The 23,665-nt window shown below is 48.0% G+C and overlaps 1 protein-coding gene across 1 annotated transcript in view; it reads left to right on the top strand.

Annotated features, from left to right (window-relative positions):
- LOC135055716 (membrane primary amine oxidase-like) overlaps nt 1-23,665 on the top strand; it is a 47,346-nt gene that overhangs the window by 4,620 nt on the left and 19,061 nt on the right. The window contains exon 2 of the mRNA XM_063960094.1: nt 10,552-10,837. Within this exon, the coding sequence (XP_063816164.1) occupies nt 10,552-10,837 (286 nt within the window). The remainder of the gene's footprint in view (nt 1-10,551; nt 10,838-23,665) is intronic.

Genomic DNA, 23,665 nt, shown 5'->3' with positions numbered 1-23,665 from the left:
TGCCTCCAGGTTGTAGTTATACCATCTTATTCTGCTGGAACATCTTGCTGTATGCTGTTGCCCCTAGCAATAGGGAAGAGTTCTCTTTAGAACTATATTTGAGCAAATAAACATCATTGCCTCAAGAAGATTGCTTCATCTTGTGACCAACAGGGTTAGGCCAAACCTAGCCCCGTCCTCCGGCTGTCCAGGGAAGCACCTAACGTCTCCAAGCTCCGCCTTCCGCCAGCTACCGGTAGAGGCCTAGCAAGTGGCTAGTGGGGATTCGTCAGCACCACACAGCTGTGGTAAGGCAGTGCGTCGGCACATACAGAGCAGAACCGTGGTTCCAAACGCCACGGCAGGTTAGGAGTTTGGTGGTGGCAGCGAGAACCCGCCCACAGCGTAGTGGGTGGAGTCAGTAACAGGCGGTTACTGACGGTAAGCGGGAATCCCCTATGTGGTCAGGCCTCGTGCGGCTTGACCTTCCATTCTGTGCGCAGTCAACGGGACGCGGAAGCAGCGAGTGCTCCCGTACGGCACCGTCCTGTCACAGAAATTGGTGGCATAGTGGTGGGATATTCCCAGGTGGCTTTTCATCACCCGATTGGAGAAGCCGAGTTACTCAGGAGAGGAGTAACTGCAGCGCAGGAGGACGCACAAGATGGCGGAATTCGGCGGAATGTCCAAGGAGGATCTGGAGATCGTATGCCAGGGGAAGGGTGTGGATATCCCTTTCAACGCGTCCAGGAGCGTCATGCAGGCGGCGCTCAGGAGCATGGAGGAGTCTCATCGGGCGGAGGTGGAGAGCACTGACGGCGTCAGCATCGCAGAGGACGGCCCAACAGTGGACCTTCGTAAGGAACCGGTGAGAACCACAAGCCCCGCCTCTCTCACAGCAGCAATGTTTCCCAGCAATCCCTAGCAGGGCCAGGATCCCAACGTCCCAGGGGGGGCGGCCCGGATACCCTAGCAGATCGGCTAGCGGAATTGGGGGAAAGGGCAACGGAGCAAGAACGCATGCTTGTCATTCGGATGTGGCATGCGGAGCGGGCATCACAGGCCGTGGTACCCCGGGAGCCGTTGTCAGCTGTTGTACACAGATCAGGACGTATTCAGTTTGCCAAGTTTGCAGACAGTGATGGGGACATTGATGGACATATACAAGTTTTTGAAAGGACTTGCAAATTACATGATCTACCCAAGTCAGAGTGGGTGAGACACCTTGTGCCCACTCTGCATGGAGAGGCCTTGGAGGCCTATCGAGGAGTGGCGACGGAGGACTGTGGGAACTACGACGAAGTCGCGAAGGCCCTCCTCCAGCGATTCTTCATCACTCCCGAGTCTTACAGGAAGAAATTCAGAGACTTGCCTAAGAATCCTAGCAGCACCCATGAGCAATTCGCCACCCAGCTGCGGCAGTACGTGGTGAAGTGGGTGAAGGATTCGGAAGCCACTACATGGGACGCACTGATCGACCTGATCTGCAGGGAGCAGTTCTACCGCAGGTGCGCCCAAGAAGTGAAGGAGTGGGTGCTAGATCGGGAGCCACCCAGCTTAAAAATGGCGGCCCAATTAGCCGACAAATATGTGGCAATTCGGCCACGGGGGCAGAAGCGCCCCGCCAGCAGCCAGCTCCAACAGACTGTACCACCAAGGGGACCACCCTCTTCAGCTCATCACCCCCAAAGACAAGCATCTTCCAACCCGGGTGCTCTTAGCCAGCAACCGCACCGCAGAGTCCCTGCAACTGATCAGAGATCATCGGTGCCACGACTGGAGAAGAAGTGCTACGGCTGTGGGAAAATCGGACATCTGAGGATGAACTGTCCTGCATCCCAAGCACCCCAGACTCGTGCCCCAAATCCGAGTGCTGGAGCCCGGATCGCTTGTTTGTCGAGAGGAGATGAGCCTACAGAGACTGTTCCCCCTCCAGTCAGTCCGATGGAGTGTGGCGAGAGACAGGTGCACTCTGCGGAGAGAGTCACCTGCATGGCCAAACAGCCCCTACACAACATGTGGAGGCACCTGCAGCCAGTCCACGTGGGACCCCTGCAGGGAGAAGGCCTAAGAGACTCTGGGGCCTCAATCACTGTGGTGAGCCCCCACCTCATAGATCCTGCTGCAGTATTGCAGGGTCGCACTGCCACGGTCACCCTGGCAGAAGGAACAGAAAAAGCGGTTCCCATGGCAAGAGTCTACCTGGACTGGGGAGCTGGACCAGAGTTGCGAGAAGTTGCCGTCATGGATGGTCTCCCAACTGATGTGGTCCTAGGAAATGATCTGGGTGGTGGGATCGTCACTATGTTTGTTGGCGCCATTCCCCGGAGTCAAGTTCCAAAACCACCGTTGACATCAGCTACTCCAGCACCGCCCAGCCCAGAGGAAAAGACTACAGCTGCTAGACAACTGCCAGCACAGCCAACCACAGCATCAACCAGCCCAGAGGAAAAGATTACAGCGGCTAGATCAGTACATCGACCCCGCATGCCTTTTGCCTCTGGTATGCCTACGTCCCCTAGCAACGCAGAGGATGTCGGTTCCAGCTCGTGTGATCCTGTGGGGGTGCCCAATGATGCTCCTGACCCAAGTGGTTTGCCAACTCCGGCGGTGAGTATGAGAAACCACACTGACTTTTCCATGACTGACCCCTACCAGACTGACCCTAGTAGTCCCCACCTAGATCCCCCTGTAGAGTGTCCCAATTTAGGAGAGATTGAGGGCCACAGGCAGGAGTTTAGGGAGGCTCAACTCTCTGACCCATCCCCGAAAGGCATGAGGCGCCACTCTGGCAGCGGCCTTGACAGGGTTGGGGCAGGAAGTTTGACCGGGCGGGAAGGGTTAAGGTACAGGGTAGACAGGAAAGTGGGAGGGGATAGACCAGATAGGGAATGTGTCCAACTGGTCCCCTCCGGGAAAGTTCCTGCGCAACCGGTGTCGGTTGCCAGCGAAACCCCTTTGGACAGTAACCCGGAGACAGACCGTACCCTGAAGTGCCTGACACAGAGCTTACCCTGGTCTGGAATGTCGGATGACGCCCAGACCACATGTAAGGCTGGTGCCATGCGTTGGCAGCCGGGGCACTCCAGCGGTTGTGTTGTCTCTGGGCCTCTGCCCATAGGAGAACCCTTGCAGCAAGTTGCTGTGGACATAGCAGGTCCCTTGCCTGTGCACAGTAGATTGGGGAAGACACTCAGCCTCCCTGTAGTGGATGCCACACAGGATCCAGAGGCTGGTGGTCTGGCCGCCATCACTGTGGCACAGGTAGCGGACGAGGAGGGAAGAGTAGGCCTAGGTGACAGGGTAGGTTTCCCGAGTCATAGGTCGACAGAGGAGGATTGGAGGGCAGGTCTGACGGTTAGGGCAGACAGTTGCCAGTTAGGTATGACGGAGGTGCAGTGCCTGGGGCACCATGTGGGAGGAGACAGGGGTAGGCCCAACCCAGAGGGGGTGGAGGCAACCAGAGGCTGTCCCCGACCCACATCACCCAGACCGGTACTGACCTTAGAACCTGTAAGGCCCTACGGACATGTTGTCATTGACTTTAGTCCTGTAGTGAACCCCTTGACAGAGATGGCTAGGAAGGGCATTCCCAAGTCAGTGGACTTTGCACCCGCTTGCGAGTTGGCATTCCAGTCATTGAAAGAGGCTCGGGTACCCGCTCCAGTGCTGATGGCGCACATTCTTGACCAGGACTGTGTGTTACGAACTATTGCGCCACTGCACGGACTGGGAGCAGTACCGAGCCAGAAAGAGCCATATGGGCAGGAGAACCCTGTGGCCTGGTTGAGCAGTATACTGCTATTGTGGGAGGTGGGGTATGCCACGATTGGGACACCTTGGGTGGCACTTGTTTGTAATCGGCCCCCCACCGTGGTGACTTACCACCTACCCGTTAGGTGGCGGCAACCTACCTTGGGGGAATTGGACAGACTTTTGTGGTGGAGCCTTGAACTTGGACTTCAGGTGGACTATTTGAAGATTGTGCACCCACGAAGAGAGGCCCACTGCACTATGGATGAACTGTCTAGGCCAGAGCCTACACATCCCAGGTAGCGTCCCCTTCACCCCAACGGACTGCGGGACCAGGACCCAAATCGTTGGGACATGGGTCCCTGGTTGACCCGCTTGAATGGGGGGGGAGGAGTGTGGCCGGAGAGACCAACCAGCCACACGTGTAATGGCGGCTGCGGCACTGAAGGTGTTAACCCTTGTGCCTGGCGCCATATTAAGGGACAATGGGCGCTGGGCGTCACTGTTAAACGTACTTACGGCGCTGGGTACGGACTGTTTAAAAGTTTGTTTAATGATGTGTTTTAACATGTCATATGTAGTGCTCTATGCACAATTGCAGGAATGCATGTTTAACTGTATTTTATATTCAAGATGTGGTCATCTGTATATTTAAAGAGGAAAATGCACTTACTATTATAGATGTCTGAATAATCATGTCTTATCCTTTGGGAATGGGACAGGGCCCTTAGCATGCCACTTCCTATCAGAGAGGTGTGAAGGACAATACCTTTTGATGTGTAAGTTCCTTAGAGAGAGATGCTAATCACTGGGTTTATGGGCTTGGAACTTGTTTCATGTACCTGATTTAATTGACATGCGAGCGACCTATGCAGGAAGGAAGACTGTTTGTATTGTAGCCTTCCTGTTGTGGTCTCAGACACTGGGTTTGCCTGGAGATGTGAATGAGACAGACACATTTGTATTTTGAAGATATGTGATAAATTTATCAATAGTGAATGTTAATCTGATACCAAACGCCTGTGTCAGAGGATGGAGGATATTGTTTTATTGCACTTATATCCTTGTAAAATGTAATTTATTGGTATTTTGTGAAATAACCTGATTGGTTGGAGAAGACAGGGAGGGCTTACCTCCCTGTGATACTGTGTGGAAAACTGACATAAAAAGGAGACCTGCGTGCCTCCAGGTTGTAGTTATACCATCTTATTCTGCTGGAACATCTTGCTGTATGCTGTTGCCCCTAGCAATAGGGAAGAGTTCTCTTTAGAACTATATTTGAGCAAATAAACATCATTGCCTCAAGAAGATTGCTTCATCTTGTGACCAACAGGGTTAGGCCAAACCTAGCCCCGTCCTCCGGCTGTCCAGGGAAGCACCTAACGTCTCCAAGCTCCGCCTTCCGCCAGCTACCGGTAGAGGCCTAACAAGTGGCTAGTGGGGATTCGTCAGCACCACACAGCTGTGGTAAGGCAGTGCGTCGGCACATACAGAGCAGAACCGTGGTTCCAAACGCCACGGCAGGTTAGGAGTTTGGTGGTGGCAGCGAGAACCCGCCCACAGCGTAGTGGGTGGAGTCAGTAACAGGCGGTTACTGACGGTAAGCGGGAATCCCCTATGTGGTCAGGCCTCGTGCGGCTTGACCTTCCATTCTGTGCGCAGTCAACGGGACGCGGAAGCAGCGAATGCTCCCGTACGGCACCGTCCTGTCACACAGCCCCGTTCCTGTTCCCGACCACTGCACTGTCTCCACCGCCGGCACCGCTCCTCTGATCTATGGGAGAGACGTCTCTCCCATAGCGCTGCACAGAAAAGTACTCTCCGCGAAGGGAAACTAGACGCTACCTCACTGCGTGTCTAGATTCCCTTCGTGGAGAGGACCTTTTCAAAACCGCCGCCGCCATCCTAGTTAGTAGCGGCTATTGCCACGGCGGCAGCACCCCTGGGACAGCGGCGCCCCGGGCAAAGGTACTGCTTGCCCGTGGCAAGAGCCGCTACTGAATGCAGAACAGTACAAACAGAAAGTTTCAATAACACAGGTAGAAAGACAAAAAAGGGGCAGAGAAAAAAGAATAGTAGATTTACATAGAAATGGAGGTGCTTAGGTATATAATGAAAAGGCCTCAGTAAAAAAAAGTTGAATATTCCAGTGAGCCATAGAGCCACCAAAGGTCATAACATAGCAACAGATTAAATATATGACATCAAATTCTAAACAATATGAAGCAATTAGAAGGGGACTATTTGGGTGGGTGCACAAGTGAAGCAGCAATGGGTATGATAATGTTAGACAGAAACAAAGTCCAAGCCAATGGTCGAGTTAAGGACAAATTAAGTAAGCAATGGAGGGTGTGTAACTAAAAAGATTCAGGCGATAAAACTCCGGTGTTGTGCGATAAGTAGGTACCACTTTAATTTGTACAGATAATAATAATAATAATAATAATAATTTTATTTATATAGTGCTCTTTCTCCAGCAGGACTCAAGGCGCTTATACAGAGTCAAAGGGGAAATATAGTAGGGTGTGAGAATCAGAAAGTGAGATATTTTGGTAAAATTCTCCTGTTTTTATAATGTGGCGATCATTTACATGGCTAAATCACCCTGGTTTTGCCATGTAAATGATTGCCACTTTAAAAAAACAGGAGAATTTTACCAAAATCTCTCACTTTCTGATTCTCACACCCTATTACATTTCCCCCTTTATGCTGACGGGGCACTCTAAACTTTGGGCTTTGAAAGTACTAGCATAATTAATTTAATTGAGAAACAGGCTCAGATAAGAGCTCATCCCAGCTAAGAACCGGAAGCAGAGAGATAGCTTATGCTATAAGTCTGCTTCCTTGTTCGGGTGCTCTGTGGCTCATGTCTATGCATTCCTGTTGACCTGTACATTCGTCATCAGAGGCCAACAATGAGGGATCCATAGGCTACTAAAGGCTAACACCATTTTCGCATTCCGGAGTTGGTAAATCCAATAGTACAGCAGCCTCACAATCAGGGCCGGTTCAAGCCTGCTCGGCGCCCCGGGCAGGAAACGGGGCGTGGCCTAATACAGGGGGCGTGGTCAGTTACGCCCCCTGTACATTACTAGCGCCGCTTGACTGCTGAGCGGTGCGCGATGACGTCATTGCGCACCGCACAGCAAAAGGTCCTCTCCACGAAGGGAAACTAGACGCGTAGCGTCTAGTTTCCCTTCATGGAGAGGACCTTTTGCTGTGCGGTGCGCGATGACGTCATCGCGCACCGCTCAGCAAAGGTACACTCCACGAAGGGAAACTAGACGCTACGCGTCTAGTTCCCTTCACAGGAGGCAGGGACACAGCGGGCAGCGGAGGCGGACGGGGGACACAGCGGGCAGCAGTGGCGGATCTTGCCACGGTGCGGCGCCTTCCGGATGGCGCCAGCGCCCTCCGGAAGGCGGCGCCCCGGGCAAAAGTCCTGCTTGCCCGTGGCAAGATCCGCTACTGCTCACAATGACCTATGGGGGCTGCTTTGCTGTCAGAAATGGAGGGACTATGGCAGATATTGGAGATCCTTGCATGTTAAATCATGGGGTTGCTTAATATTTGTGCGTATGGAATATCCTGCAAATCCTTTTTTATAAATAAGCCCCATTGTGCCTATGCTCCAACAATTTTTGTGACCACCTTTAGTAGATGCTGAAGTACCATCATAACTGGCAGCAGCCACAGCATTAACACTGGGTTCTTGCTCCTGGTCTTCTATCGACTGTTCCATCGACTCACAGCGCTCCTAGTACCATCACCTTAAGGATGTTAATTCTTTACTAACATTTTGTTTATTGAAGCATGAAAGTATATGTAATATATGGAAAAAGTATATAAAAATGTATACAATAGTTAATTGTTAACATTGTAACAAAGATACAATAAACTTAAAAATTCACAAATTACAATGTAAAAGGTCTCATAAATTCTTAGTAACAAGAAAAATAAATAATATTTAGAAAGTGTGGCAAGGACAGCATGATTCCTCATGAGGTTAATGCAGAACAGCAGGATTTTGCAGGATTGGAGCAGCAGGTCTGATGGAATCCAGACGGGGTTTTAGCTGAGTCTGTTGTAGGCCACAGCTTAGCTAATCACTACAACTTCTCTGCTAGCTTTAAAAATCTCAGTTTATGGCATTTCATCTCTTTCTGCAAAGCACCAATAATAGGGTGATTACCCCAGGACACATCAATTAGCCAGGGCCGAAACTAGGATTTTCGGCACCCGGGGCAAGGCGGTAATATAGCGCCCCCCCCCCCCCCCACACACACACACAAAAATAATAATAATAATAATAAAATAATAATTATATATATATATATATATATAAACATACATAATTATAATAAAGAAATAAAAAAATTAAATAAAAAAATTAAAATAAAATTTAAATAAATATATATAAAAAAATAAAAAAATATTATATATAGCTATATACACACGATGTGGAAGGATCGGCACTCCTCCTATATCAGTCAGCAATGCTCAGGTGCCATCTGGAAAATGTAGTTATAAACAAAAGTCCTCCAACAAGCAGCGGCACTCTGAGACTTGATTTGTCAATGAATCACAATAAAGTGCATTTAATAAATCATCCTGTGAGCCAACGTTTCGGGGCCAATAACGCCCCTTTGTCAAGGTGATGACACCTTGACAAAGGGGCATTATTGGCCTCAAAATGTTGACACCGTGATGACACCTTGACAAAGGGGCATTATTGGCCCCGAAACGTTGGCTCACAGGATGATTTATTAAATGCACTTTATTGTGATTCATAGTATGACAAATCAAGTCTCAGAGTGCTGCTGCTTGTTGGAGGACGTTTTATATATATATATATATATATATATATACACATACACACATATACTATATATACATATATTGTAAAGCCTACTGCCCATCCTGCCCACCCCCCCTCACAATGCCCACTTGCCTCATCACAAAGTGGGGGAAGCGATTCACTTGTTCCTGGCTCTTTCCTGTCCAGCTTCCCTCCGGAGGAGTCAGGCAGCCGGGCAGGAGAGTGGGCGGAGGTGCTGACGAGCGGGAGGGCAGAGGGAGGCTCCGGAGTCCTGCGGCCACACATGCAGAGGGAGATGGAGCAGCAGCGGTGGGAACGGTGTCATACGAGGCTGCCGCTGCAGGAGGTGGTCGCGGTGGGGAGGAGCAACTTGGTGAGAGAGCTGGAGAGAGTTCTTTGCGCGCCCCTCAAGTAAAGCAATCGCAGGGGGTGGGAGTGAAGGTCGAAGGAGCCAGGCAGCGTTTGCCGTGCCCCCTGAACTCCTGCGCCCGGGGCACGTGACCCCTTAGCCCCCCACTAGTTACGGCCGTGAATAAGCATTCTTGAAAACTCAGGACTAAGCTTTTTTTCATAATACCGGTGGCATATTGGGAATAGGTTTAATACATTGGACACTAACATACAATGTACCTCAGTGGGTGAGATTCCTTTCTTTTCAGGATATTTATCAATTGATAATGTTTGAAAAAAAATTTGGGCATCAAATGTATGTGATTTGTATTTATTAAATATGTATTGATTATACTAACACAATAACAGTGTTTTTATACAAGAGCGCTGCTCCCTATTGTTTTATAGCTTTAAAAATGTGTTTGTTCGGTAGGTCATGGCTTCCTGTGCCAGCAAGTGACTAGGCGATAGATTGGGGGTCTGGGGTTACGTTAGGATCCATTTGGAATCTGTACTGTTGGTGATTACCAGAACTTGGAATGTTGTCCTGCTGTTTTAAAAACTGCCTGTAAAACCTGACCTGCAAAGCCTGCATGAATTGTGTATCCTGCTTGACATGAACTAAAGTGAGTGAAATAAAGTGAGTTGAACTGTACTCCATCTGTGTGATTCCTGTCACATTTGGTGCTTGAACAGGGACATCAATTGCTGGACAGTATCCACAGCAAAACCATAAAAACTTTAACTGGATCCACCCACAGTGGTAGTGAGACACATTGCGGATGGTATCCGTGTGTGTGTGTGTGTGTGTGTGTGTGTGTGTGTGTGTGTGTGTGTGTGTGTGTGTGTGTGTCTGTGTGTGTGTCTGTGTGTGTGTCTGTGTGTGTGTTTTTTCTTTTCTTTTTTGTTCTGCAGAGTCCACAATTCCACATCCTCACGTTCAGGCACCTTATGTGAAATGATGTCAGAATCAAATGGTGCTCGCATCTACTCGTAATGCTGAAGTTTGATGGTATCAGTTTCAATGGAAACTGAACCACATATCTCTTATTTTTTATGCTTATTTCTAGATTTGTTTTTTTGGTTTGTTTGCATTTCCTCTTTTTTTCTGTCATAATTGTTTTCACTGCTGGTTTGTATGGCCATCCACCAGGGGAAGACCCTAGATGAGTAGGACTGGAGCTACAGTTCACATGCCGGGTAATGAGATTTATCATTATCATGCAACATGTGAGTTGTTCCTTCACCCAGTTAATATACTTTGTTGCCTCTATCAGCTTTGCGCTGGTTTTGGAGCAGAGCTGTGTTCTACTTAAAACAACAATTCTTACATCTGGCAGCACTTAGCTCCAGTAAAGGAACACTTCTGCATTTAAATTATTTAGACTACATTTGATTAGAAGATAGTTATCTATGCCAAAATCTAGGCATTCACAGGAAAGATAATTGCCTAAATGAAATACAAACCGATAACAATATTTGTACTGTAGTTTCATTTTTATGAAGTTATGTCATGTAAACAGGATGTGCTGGTTTCGTGAATGCCATCAGAAGAAAACATTCCGCCTCTGTACAACAAATAATTTACCCACTACTATTTTTCTTTATAGGTACTGCAAATTCAATCATGACCCAGGATATGCAGTTTAATCCCCTTAATATACCATGGCAGCCAGATGTGACAATACAAAGGCCAAAGGTGGTACGTACTGTATTAGAAACAGAAAACCAAGCTGCATTTGAGCTGGATGCCAAGATGCCTCGGTACATCCACTTCTCAAGCAATGTGACAAATAAATGGGGACATCCTCGCTCCTACAGGGTCCAGATGGTGAGCTTTGCTGGAGAGTTTTTGCCAAAAGAAAGTCCTGTAGAGAAAGCAATGGGATGGGCCAGGTGAGGAATAGGGAATGTGAGTTTCTCTATGCCAGGCATGTCCAAACTGCGTCCCTCCAGCTGCTGTGAAACTACATATCCCAGCATGCCCTGACACAGTTTTGCTGTCAGAGAATGCTAAAGCTGTGTCAGGGCATGCTGGGATGTGTAGTTTCTCAACAGCTGGAGGGCCGCAGTTTGGACATGCCTGCTCTATGCAGATAAGCAATGACTATATAAACTGTGACCTGCCCCCTGCTTCATTATTCAGAACATTATGCAAAGGGGGCAAGAGCATAATACAATTCACAACAAATCGCATGATGCAGCCCTACTCCACCCACCCACTTGACTGATGAAACGATAGGAATCCTGGTGCTTTGTCTACTCTCCTGGAATCATGAAGGAACTACTCAAAGTTTGGGAGTCTTCTAGGCATTCTGGGAGAGTAGGCAAGTACAGTAAGATTATGGTGCTAAATTTGCTTTCTGTATTCTTATGTATAACCTAGAGATGAGCGGGTTCGGTTTCTCTGAATCCGAACCCGCCAGAACTTCATGTTTTTTTTCACGGGTCCGAGCGACTCGGATCTTCCCGCCTTGCTCGGTTAACCCGAGCGCGCCCGAACGTCATCATGACGCTGTCGGATTCTCGCGAGGCTCGGATTCTATCGCGAGACTCGGATTCTATATAAGGAGCCGCGCGTCGCCGCCATTTTCACACGTGCATTGAGATTGATAGGGAGAGGACGTGGCTGGCGTCCTCTCCGTTTAGAATAGATTAGAGAGACACTTGATTTACTAATTTTGGGGAGCATTAGGAGTACTCAGTACAGTGCAGAGTTTTGCTGATAGTGACCACCAGTTTTATTTATAATCCGTTCTCTGCCTGAAAAAAGCGATACACAGCACACAGTGACTCAGTCACATACCATATCTGTGTGCACTGCTCAGGCTCAGGCCAGTGTGCTGCATCATCTATTATCTATATATAATATTATATATATCTGTCTGACTGCTCAGCTCACACAGCTTATAATTGTGGGGGAGACTGGGGAGCACTACTGCAGTGCCAGTTATAGGTTATAGCAGGAGCCAGGAGTACATAATATATTATATAGTGAGTGACCACCAGACACACAGTGCAGTTTATTTAATATATCCGTTCTCTGCCTGAAAAAAGCGATACACACAGTGACTCAGTCAGTCACATACCATATCTGTGTGCACTGCTCAGGCTCAGGCCAGTGTGCTGCATCATCTATATATATTATATATCTGTCTGACTGCTCAGCTCACACAGCTTATAATTGTGGGGGAGACTGGGGAGCACTACTGCAGTGCCAGTTATAGGTTATAGCAGGAGCCAGGAGTACATAATATTATATTAAAATTAAACAGTGCACACTTTTGCTGCAGGAGTGCCACTGCCAGTGTGACTAGTGACCAGTGACCTGACCACCAGTATATATAATATTAGTAGTATACTATCTCTTTATCAACCAGTCTATATTAGCAGCAGACACAGTACAGTGCGGTAGTTCACGGCTGTGGCTACCTCTGTGTCGGCACTCGGCAGCCCGTCCATAATTGTATATACCACCTAACCGTGGTTTTTTTTTCTTTCTTTATACATACATACTAGTTACGAGTATACTATCTCTTTATCAACCAGTCTATATTAGCAGCAGACACAGTACAGTGCGGTAGTTCACGGCTGTGGCTACCTCTGTGTCGGCACTCGGCAGCCCGTCCATAATTGTATATACCACCTAACCGTGGTTTTTTTTTTCTTTCTTTATACATACATACTAGTTACGAGTATACTATCTCTTTATCAACCAGTCTATATATTAGCAGCAGACACAGTACAGTGCGGTAGTTCACGGCTGTGGCTACCTCTGTGTCGGCACTCGGCAGCCCGTCCATAATTGTATATACCACCTAACCGTGGTTTTTTTTTTCTTTCTTTATACATGCATACTAGTTACGAGTATACTATCTCTTTATCAACCAGTCTATATTAGCAGCAGACACAGTACAGTGCGGTAGTTCACGGCTGTGGCTACCTCTGTGTCGGCACTTGGCAGCCCGTCCATAATTGTATATACCACCTAACCGTGGTTTTTTTTTCTTTCTTTATACATACATACTAGTTACGAGTATACTATCTCTTTATCAACCAGTCTATATATTAGCAGCAGACACAGTACAGTGCGGTAGTTCACGGCTGTGGCTACCTCTGTGTCGGCACTCGGCAGCCCGTCCATAATTGTATATACCACCTAACCGTGGTTTTTTTTTCTTTCTTTATACATACATACTAGTTACGAGTATACTATCTCTTTATCAACCAGTCTATATTAGCAGCAGACACAGTACAGTGCGGTAGTTCACGGCTGTGGCTACCTCTGTGTCGGCACTCGGCAGCCCGTCCATAATTGTATATACCACCTAACCGTGGTTTTTTTTTCTTTCTTTATACATACATACTAGTTACGAGTATACTATCTCTTTATCAACCAGTCTATATATTAGCAGCAGACACAGTACAGTGCGGTAGTTCACGGCTGTGGCTACCTCTGTGTCGGCACTCGGCAGCCCGTCCATAATTGTATATACCACCTAACCGTGGTTTTTTTTTCTTTCTTTATACATACATACTAGTTACGAGTATACTATCTCTTTATCAACCAGTCTATATATTAGCAGCAGACACAGTACAGTGCGGTAGTTCACGGCTGTGGCTACCTCTGTGTCGGCACTCGGCAGCCCGTCCATAATTGTATACTAGTATCCAATCCATCCATCTCCATTGTTTACCTGAGGTGCCTTTTAGTTGTGCCTATTAAAATATGGAGAACAAAAATGTTGAGGTTCCAAAATTAGGGAAAGATCAAGATCCACTTCCACCTCGTGCTGAAGCTGCTGCCACTAGTCATGGCCGAGACGATGAAATGCCAGCAACGTTGTCTGCCAAGGCCGATGCCCAATGTCATAGTACAGAGCATGTCAAATCCAAAACACCAAATATCAGTAAAAAAAGGACTCCAAAACCTAAAATAAAATTGTCGGAGGAGAAGCGTAAACTTGCCAATATGCCATTTACCACACGGAGTGGCAAGGAACGGCTGAGGCCCTGGCCTATGTTCATGGCTAGTGGTTCAGCTTCACATGAGGATGGAAGCACTCAGCCTCTCGCTAGAAAAATGAAAAGACTCAAGCTGGCAAAAGCAGCACAGCAAAGAACTGTGCATTCTTCGAAATCCCAAATCCACAAGGAGAGTCCAATTGTGTCGGTTGCGATGCCTGACCTTCCCAACACTGGACGTGAAGAGCATGCGCCTTCCACCATTTGCACGCCCCCTGCAAGTGCTGGAAGGAGCACCCGCAGTCCAGTTCCTGATAGTCAGATTGAAGATGTCAGTGTTGAAGTACACCAGGATGAGGAGGATATGGGTGTTGCTGGCGCTGGGGAGGAAATTGACCAGGAGGATTCTGATGGTGAGGTGGTTTGTTTAAGTCAGGCACCCGGGGAGACACCTGTTGTCCGTGGGAGGAATATGGCCGTTGACATGCCAGGTGAAAATACCAAAAAAATCAGCTCTTCGGTGTGGAGGTATTTCACCAGAAATGCGGACAACAGGTGTCAAGCCGTGTGTTCCCTTTGTCAAGCTGTAATAAGTAGGGGTAAGGACGTTAACCACCTCGGAACATCCTCCCTTATACGTCACCTGCAGCGCATTCATAATAAGTCAGTGACAAGTTCAAAAACTTTGGGTGACAGCGGAAGCAGTCCACTGACCAGTAAATCCCTTCCTCTTGTAACCAAGCTCACGCAAACCACCCCACCAACTCCCTCAGTGTCAATTTCCTCCTTCCCCAGGAATGCCAATAGTCCTGCAGGCCATGTCACTGGCAATTCTGACGAGTCCTCTCCTGCCTGGGATTCCTCCGATGCATCCTTGCGTGTAACGCCTACTGCTGCTGGCGCTGCTGTTGTTGCCGCTGGGAGTCGATGGTCATCCCAGAGGGGAAGTCGTAAGCCCACTTGTACTACTTCCAGTAAGCAATTGACTGTTCAACAGTCCTTTGCGAGGAAGATGAAATATCACAGCAGTCATCCTACTGCAAAGCGGATAACTGAGGCCTTGGCATCCTGGGTGGTGAGAAACGTGGTTCCGGTATCCATCATTACTGCAGAGCCAACTAGAGACTTGTTGGAGGTACTGTGTCCCCGGTACCAAATACCATCTAGGTTCCATTTCTCTAGGCAGGCGATACCGAAAATGTACACAGACCTCAGAAAAAGAGTCACCAGTGTCCTAAAAAATGCAGCTGTACCCAATGTCCACTTAACCACGGACATGTGGACAAGTGGAGCAGGGCAGGGTCAGGACTATATGACTGTGACAGCCCACTGGGTAGATGTATGGACTCCCGCCGCAAGAACAGCAGCGGCGGCACCAGTAGCAGCATCTCGCAAACGCCAACTCTTTCCTAGGCAGGCTACGCTTTGTATCACCGGTTTCCAGAATATGCACACAGCTGAAAACCTCTTACGGCAACTGAGGAAGATCATCGCGGAATGGCTTACCCCAATTGGACTCTCCTGTGGATTTGTGGCATCGGACAACGCCAGCAATATTGTGTGTGCATTAAATATGGGCAAATTCCAGCACGTCCCATGTTTTGCACATACCTTGAATTTGGTGGTGCAGAATTTTTTAAAAAACGACAGGGGCGTGCAAGAGATGCTGTCGGTGGCCAGAAAAATTGCGGGACACTTTCGGCGTACAGGCACCACGTACAGAAGACTGGAGCACCACCAAAAACTACTGAACCTGCCCTGCCATCATCTGAAGCAAGAAGTGGTAACGAGGTGGAATTCAACCCTCTATATGCTTCAGAGGTTGGAGGAGCAGCAAAAGGCCATTCAAGCCTATACAATTGAGCACGATATAGTAGGTGGAATGCACCTGTCTCAAGTGCAGTGGAGAATGATTTCAACGTTGTGCAAGGTTCTGATGCCCTTTGAACTTGCCACACGTGAAGTCAGTTCAGACACTGCCAGCCTGAGTCAGGTCATTCCCCTCATCAGGCTTTTGCAGAAGAAGCTGGAGGCATTGAAGAAGGAGCTAAAAGGGAGCGATTCCGCTAGGCATGTGGGACTTGTGGATGCAGCCCTTAATTCGCTTAACAAGGATTCACGGGTGGTCAATCTGTTGAAATCAGAGCACTACATTTTGGCCACCGTGCTCGATCCTAGATTTAAAGCCTACCTTGGATCTCTCTTTCCGGCAGACACAGGTCTGCTGGGGTTGAAAGACCTGCTGGTGACAAAATTGTCAAGTCAAGCGGAACGCGACCTGTCAACATCTCCTCCTTCACATTCTCCCGCAACTGGGGGTGCGAGGAAAAGGCTCAGAATTCCGAGCCCACCCGCTGGCGGTGATGCAGGGCAGTCTGGAGCGACTGCTGATGCTGACATCTGGTCCGGACTGAAGGACCTGACAACGATTACAGACATGTCGTCTACTGTCACTGCATATGATTCTCTCAACATTGATAGAATGGTGGAGGATTATATGAGTGACCGCATCCAAGTAGGCACGTCACACAGTCCGTACTTATACTGGCAGGAAAAAGAGGCAATTTGGAGGCCCTTGCACAAACTGGCTTTATTCTACCTAAGTTGCCCTCCCACAAGTGTGTACTCCGAAAGAGTGTTTAGTGCCGCCGCTCACCTTGTCAGCAATCGGCGTACGAGGTTACATCCAGAAAATGTGGAGAAGATGATGTTCATTAAAATGAATTATAATCAATTCCTCCGTGGAGACATTGACCAGCAGCAATTGCCTCCACAAAGTACACAGGGAGCTGAGATGGTGGATTCCAGTGGGGACGAATTGATAATCTGTGAGGAGGGGGATGTACACGGTGATATATCGGAGGGTGAAGATGAGGTGGACATCTTGCCTCTGTAGAGCCAGTTTGTGCAAGGAGAGATTAATTGCTTCTTTTTTGGGGGGGGTCCAAACCAACCCGTCATATCAGTCACAGTCGTGTGGCAGACCCTGTCACTGAAATGATGGGTTGGTTAAAGTGTGCATGTCCTGTTTTGTTTATACAACATAAGGGTGGGTGGGAGGGCCCAAGGACAATTCCATCTTGCACCTCTTTTTTCTTTTCTTTTTCTTTGCATCATGTGCTGATTGGGGAGGGTTTTTTGGAAGGGACATCCTGCGTGACACTGCAGTGCCACTCCTAGATGGGCCCGGTGTTTGTGTCGGCCACTAGGGTCGCTAATCTTACTCACACAGTCAGCTACCTCATTGCGCCTCTTTTTTTCTTTGCGTCATGTGCTGTTTGGGGAGGGTTTTTTGGAAGGGACATCCTGCGTGACACTGCAGTGCCACTCCTAGATGGGCCCGGTGTTTGTGTCGGCCACTAGGGTCGCTAATCTTACTCACACAGCTACCTCATTGCGCCTCTTTTTTTCTTTGCGTCATGTGCTGTTTGGGGAGGGTTTTTTGGAAGGGACATCCTGCGTGACACTGCAGTGCCACTCCTAGATGGGCCCGGTGTTTGTGTCGGCCACTAGGGTCGCTTATCTTACTCACACAGCGACCTCGGTGCAAATTTTAGGACTAAAAATAATATTGTGAGGTGTGAGGTATTCAGAATAGACTGAAAATGAGTGTAAATTATGGTTTTTGAGGTTAATAATACTTTGGGATCAAAATGACCCCCAAATTCTATGATTTAAGCTGTTTTTTAGTGTTTTTTGAAAAAAACACCCGAATCCAAAACACACCCGAATCCGACAAAAAAAATTCGGTGAGGTTTTGCCAAAACGCGTTCGAACCCAAAACACGGCCGCGGAACCGAACCCAAAACCAAAACACAAAACCCGAAAAATTTCAGGCGCTCATCTCTAGTATAACCACTGTTTTAGTCAGCTTCTGTTAAACAAAAATATTTCTCATACGTCTTAGAGGATGCTGGGAACGACATCAAGACCATGGGGTATAGATGGGATCCGCAGGAGACATGGGCACTCCAAAGACTTTTCATTGGGTGTGAACTGGCTCATCCCTCTATGCCTCTCCTCCAGACCTCAGTTTTAGAAATGTGCCCAGGATGCACTCTGAGGAGCTCTACTGAGTTTCTCTGAAAAGACTTAAGTTAGGTTTTTTATTTTCAGGGAGATCTGCTGGCATCAGACTCCCTGCTTTGTGGGACTGAGGGGGCAGAAGTAGCAACCAACTTCCTAAAGAGTTTCATGGCTCTGCTTCTGGCTGACAGGACACCATTAGCTCCTGAAGGGAACTGAACGCTAGCCGTGCCTAGATGCTCACTCCCACAGCACGCCGTCACCCCCCTCACAGAGCCAGAAGTCAGAAGACAGGTGAGTGTTAGAAGACAGATCTTCAATCAAGAAAGTGACGGCTAAAGGTACCGCGCGGCTGGCGGGAGCGCAGCGCGCCATGTTGCCCACACATACACAGGCACTGCAGGGTGCAGGGCGTGGGGGGGGGGTGTCGCCCTGGGCAGCTTGAAACCTATAGAAACTGGCATAAATAAGGGGCATAAGTTGCTGAGGCACAGTCCTACCCCCACCAGTATAAAAAATTACCTCATAAAAGCTGAGGAGAAACACACCATTGAAGAGTGGAGCTTCCTCCTTAGTCAGCCAGCACACTGCTCAGCGCCATTTTCTCTCTCTCCTCAGGCTGCAGAGACAACACTGGTCCTCCTCCACTACTGAACAAGTATCAGGGTGCAAAACAGGGGGGGGGGGCCACAGTGAATTTGGTGCTATATAATTGTGTGATTAACATTATAAAAGTGCTGAATGTCAGTGGGCATATTGTGTTCACAGACATTGTGTTACTGGTTCTGGGTTGTGAGCTGGCAAATCCCATCTGTGTCCCTCTGACAGATTTTACTGTGGGTCTGTCCCCCTATAAGTCCCGGAGTGTCTGTGGTGTGGTTCTGCACGTGTGTGACATGTATGTGGCAGGGAACTCTGTGGAGACATGTTAGGGACACAGAGGTGTAATATGACACCAAGAGCCTGACTGGGTGAAAGGTTACATGAATCATATCAGTAAGAGGTTGGACTGAATCTCATACAGAAAATGAAAATAATCTGTTGGAGATGTGATTTTTAATAGTTCTGCCTTTCATGCACAGGGACCTTTCTGGGTCACATACAAATTTGCACAAGCAGTACAAACTGATACCGACACGGACTCTAATTCCTGTGTCGACACTAGTGATTCCAGGGGAATAGGTCCTAAGTTAGCAAAAAAGCAGTCAAAACATGTTTTAGCTATAAAGGAGGTGTAAGAAGTTACAAAGCCCCCTCTTTTACCACAAGAAGAGGGTTTACTTTAGTAAAGAAGTAATGTAATTTTCCCTCCACCTCAGGTCTGATTTAACCTGAAAAGAAATTTCAGATTCCCAAAAGGAATTCAGGCAGCTTACCTTTTTCCAAAAAGGTGGGAGTCACCCCGCATTTTAGACAGGGCCCTATCATAAAAGAGAAAAGGAGCCGACAGACCGCAAGTGAGTGAGGTGATTTATTGATGTGGCCAATTGGACACTACTCAGGCCTACCATTGTCTGTGAGTGGGTGAGTAGTGCTATTGAAAAGTGGTCAGAAAACTTGTCATTAGATATTGACACAATAGATGGAGATGAGATACTCCTAACGTTAGGTAATATCAAAGACGCTGCTGCGTACATACTAGAATCCATGAAATATATTGGTTTCTTGGGATCAAGAACCGCTACCATGGCAGTATCGGCTCGGAGGGCGTTGTGGATTCGCCAGTGGAATGCTGATGTAGATTCCAAAATAAAATATGGAGGCTCTCCCGTATAAAGGTGAGGCCTTGTTTGGTGATGGGCTGGATGCGTTAGTCTCGGCGGCTACCGCAGGTAAGTCGACATTCTTGCCTTATGCTCCTACACCGGCGAAAAAGACACATCACTCTCACGTAAAGTCCTTTCGACCCAACAAATATAAAAAGCCCAAAGGTCTCCCCTTTTTTTGCAGGTAGGGGAAGGGGAAAAGGAAAGAAATCCGCAGCGTCTCCCGGATCGCAGGAGCAGAAGTCCACCCCTGCTTCTGCCAAATCTGCAGCATAACGCTGGGGCTCCCTTGCAGGAGTCCACTCGGGTGGGAGCACGTCTGAAACTTTTCAGCCAAATCTGGATTCAATCTGGCCTGGACCAATGGGTCTTACAAATAGTTGTCCATGGGTACAAACTAGAATTTCAAGACGTCCCCCCATGCCGATTTTTCAAATCGACCTTGCCAGCTTCTCTTCCGGGAAGAAAGGCAGTAACAACGGCAATTAAAAAATTATGTCAGGATCAGGTCATTGTCCTGGTACCCTTGGCACAGTAAGGAGAAGGTTTTTTATTCAAGCCTCTTCGTATTTCCGAAGCCGAACAGCTCGGTCAGACCGATTTTAAACCTGAAAATCTGAATCTCTACCTGAAAAGGTTCAAGTTCAAGATGGAATCCCTGAGGGTAGTGATTCCCAGTATGGAAGCGGGGGACTTCATGGTGTCAGTAGACATAAAAGATGCTTACTTGCATGTTCCCATTTATCCTCCTCACCAAGCTTATCTGAGATTCGCAGTACAGGATTGCCATTACCAGTTTCAGACGTTGCCGTTCGGACTCTCCACGGCACCGAGGGTATTCACCAAGGTGATGGCGGAGATGATGGTCCTCCTTCGTTAAAAAGGAGCCAATATAATTCCTTATCTGGACGATCTCCTGATAAAAGCGAGATCCAGGGAACAGTTGGTGCAGAACATTGCACTCTCCCTGTCAATACTCCAACAACACGGTTGGATCATGAATTTTCCAAAGTCGCAGTTGGAACCGACGACAAGATTGTCCTTTTTAGGGATGATTCTGGACACAGAAGTACGGAGAGTATTTCTTCCAGTGGAAAAGGCTCTGAAAATCCAGAAAATGGTCAAACAAATATTGAAACCAACAAGCGTGTTGATCCATCAATGCATTCGGTTGTTGGGGAAAATGGTAGCGGCCTACGAGGCCATACAGTTTGGCCGATTTCATGCCAGAGTATTCCAGTGGGACCTGTTGGACAAGTGGTCCGGATGCCACCTACACATACACCAGAAAATAATCCTGTCCCCCAAAGCCAGGATTTCACTCCTGTGGTGGCTACACAGTTCTCACCTACTAGAGGGACGCAGGTTTGGGATTCACGACTGGGTCCTAATAACCACGGATGCAAGTCTCCGAGGCTGGAGAGCTGTCACACAGGGGGAAAGCTTCCAAGGAAAATGGTCAAGTCAGGAAGCCTGTCTTCACATAAACGTTCTGGAATTGAGAGCCATTTACAACGGCCTTCTACAAGCGGTACATCTTCTTCAAGATCCCGTGCAGATACAGTCGGCCAATGTAACAGCAGTCAAGTACATAAACAGGCAAGGTGGAACGAAAAGCAGAGCGGCAATGGCAGAAGTGACAAGGATTCTCCTCTGGGCAGAAAGACATGTTAGAGCTCTGTCAGCAATTTTCATTCCAGGAGTGGACAACTGGGAAGAAGACTTCCTCAGCAGACACGATCCAGGAGAGTGGGGCCTCCACCAAGAAGTCTTTGCAGAGGTGACGAGTCTTTGGGGAGTTCCTCAAGTAGACATGATGGCATCTCGTCTAAACAAGAAGCTTCAGAGATATTGTTCCAGGTCGAGAGACCCTCAAGCAATGGCAGTGGATACACTGGTGACCCAGTGGGTGTTTCGGTCGGTATATGTTTTCCCTCCACTTCCACTGATTCCAAAAGTTCTCAAAATAATAATAAGAACAAGAGTTTGAGCAATCTTCATTGCCCCAGACTGGCCAAGGCGGGCTTGGTATCTAGATCTTCAGGAGTTGCTCATAGAAGATCCTTGGGTCTCTTCCTCCTCGAGAGGACCTACTACAGCAGGGGCCGTGTGTGTATCAAGACTTACCGCGGCTACGTTTGACGGCATGGCTGTTGAGCGTCGGATCCTAGCCCGAAAGGGTATTCCCATGGAAGTCATCCCCACTCTTATTCAGGCCAGGGAAGGAGTAACGTCTAAACATTACCACCGTATTTGGAGAAAATATGTGTCTTGGTGTGAATCCAACAAGGCTCCTACGGAAGAGTTTGAGTTGGGACGTTTTCTCCATTTTCTGCAGACTGGTGTGGATGCGGGCCTTAGATTGGGTGTCAATCAAGGTCCAGATTTCGGCCTTATAAGTTTTCTTTCAAAAACAATTGGCCTCCTTTCCAGAAGTTCAGGCGTTCGTGAAAGGGGTTCTGCACATCCAGCCTCCATTTGTGCCTCCAGTGGCACCATGGGACCTTAATGTGGTGTTGCAGTTCCTTCAATCGGGTTGGTTTGAGCCTCTACAAGAAATAGAGTTGAAGTTTCTCACTTGGAAAGTGGTGATGCTTTGGCGTTGGCATCCGCAAGGCGGGTGTCTGAATTGGGGGCCTTGTCCCACAAGAGCCCTTACCTGATCTTCCATGAAGATAGGGCAGAGTTGAGAACTCGTCAACATTTTCTTCCAAAGGTGGTTTCCTCTTTCCACATAAACCAACCTATTGTGGTGCCAGTTGCTACTGACACGTTCGCTGAGTCAAAGTCTCTAGATGTGGTTAGAGCTTTGAAGATTTATGTCACTAGAACAGCTCGAATACAGAAAACAGAGGTTTCGTTTGTCCTGTATGCTCCCAACAAGATTGGGTGTCCTGCTTCCAAGCAGACTATTGCGCGCTGGATCAGAGGTACGATTTAGCAATCTCATTCTACGGCTGGAATGCCGTTACCGATGTCGGTGAAGGCCCATTCTACTAGGAAGGTGGGCTCCTCCTGGGCGTCTGCCCGGGGGGTCTCGGCATTACAACTTTGCCGAGCAGCTACTTGGTCAGGGTCAAACACATTTGCAAAATTCTACAAGTTTAACACCTTGGCCGATGAGGACCTAAAGTTTGGTCAATCGGTGCTGCAGGGTCATCCGCACTCTCCCGCCCGTACTGGAGCTTTGGTATAAACCCCATGATGTCGTCCCCAGCATCCTCTAGGATGTATGAGAAAATAGGATTTTGATAACCTACCGGTAAATCCTTTTCTCCTAGTCCGTAGAGTATGCTGGGCGCCCGTCCCAGTGCGTACTTTACCTGCAGTTTAGTTATTACAGTTACACAAGTTGTGTTATCTTGGTTTCAGCATGTTGCTGCAATTAGTTCATCCCTGTTGGCGTGTGTTATGTTGAATGCCATGTGTGCGGCATGGTTGAGGGTGTGAGTTGGTAGATATCTCACCACTAGTTAAGTAATTCCTTTCCTCGAAATGTCAGTCTCCCTGGGCACAGTTACTACAACTGAGGTCTGGAGGAGGGGCATAGAGGGAGGAGCCAGTTCACACCCAATGAAAAGTCTTTGGATTGCCCATGTCTCCTGCGGATCTCGTCTATACCCCATGGTCTTGATGTCGTCCCCAGCATCCTCTACGGACTAGGAGAAAAGGATTTACCGGTAGGTTATCAAAATCCTATTTTTTTTCGCTGCATTTACAATTAGCCATTGAAAACATTTAGGCTAGCCACTTTAAAATGGCTGCAATATCCATATTTGCAGCTTCTAATCATCTTGCAGTGACGTGTGGTGATGTCAGTGGTTGGGTAAGCATTGGCTAGTATCAAGCCAAATTTACTGCATATACCACAGCCCATCACCTCTGCAACAACACAGTAATGGGCAGCAATCACGGCCTTATACAAGGTGTGGCTATTAAATAACGAGACTCTACTTGTATAAAAATA

The sequence above is a fragment of the Pseudophryne corroboree genome, chromosome 3, assembly GCF_028390025.1.
Source record: "Pseudophryne corroboree isolate aPseCor3 chromosome 3, aPseCor3.hap2, whole genome shotgun sequence".
NCBI classification, from domain to species: domain Eukaryota; kingdom Metazoa; phylum Chordata; class Amphibia; order Anura; family Myobatrachidae; genus Pseudophryne; species Pseudophryne corroboree.
The sequence above is the reverse complement of the archived record's forward strand: the minus strand, read 5'-3'. Positions and strand labels throughout refer to the sequence as shown.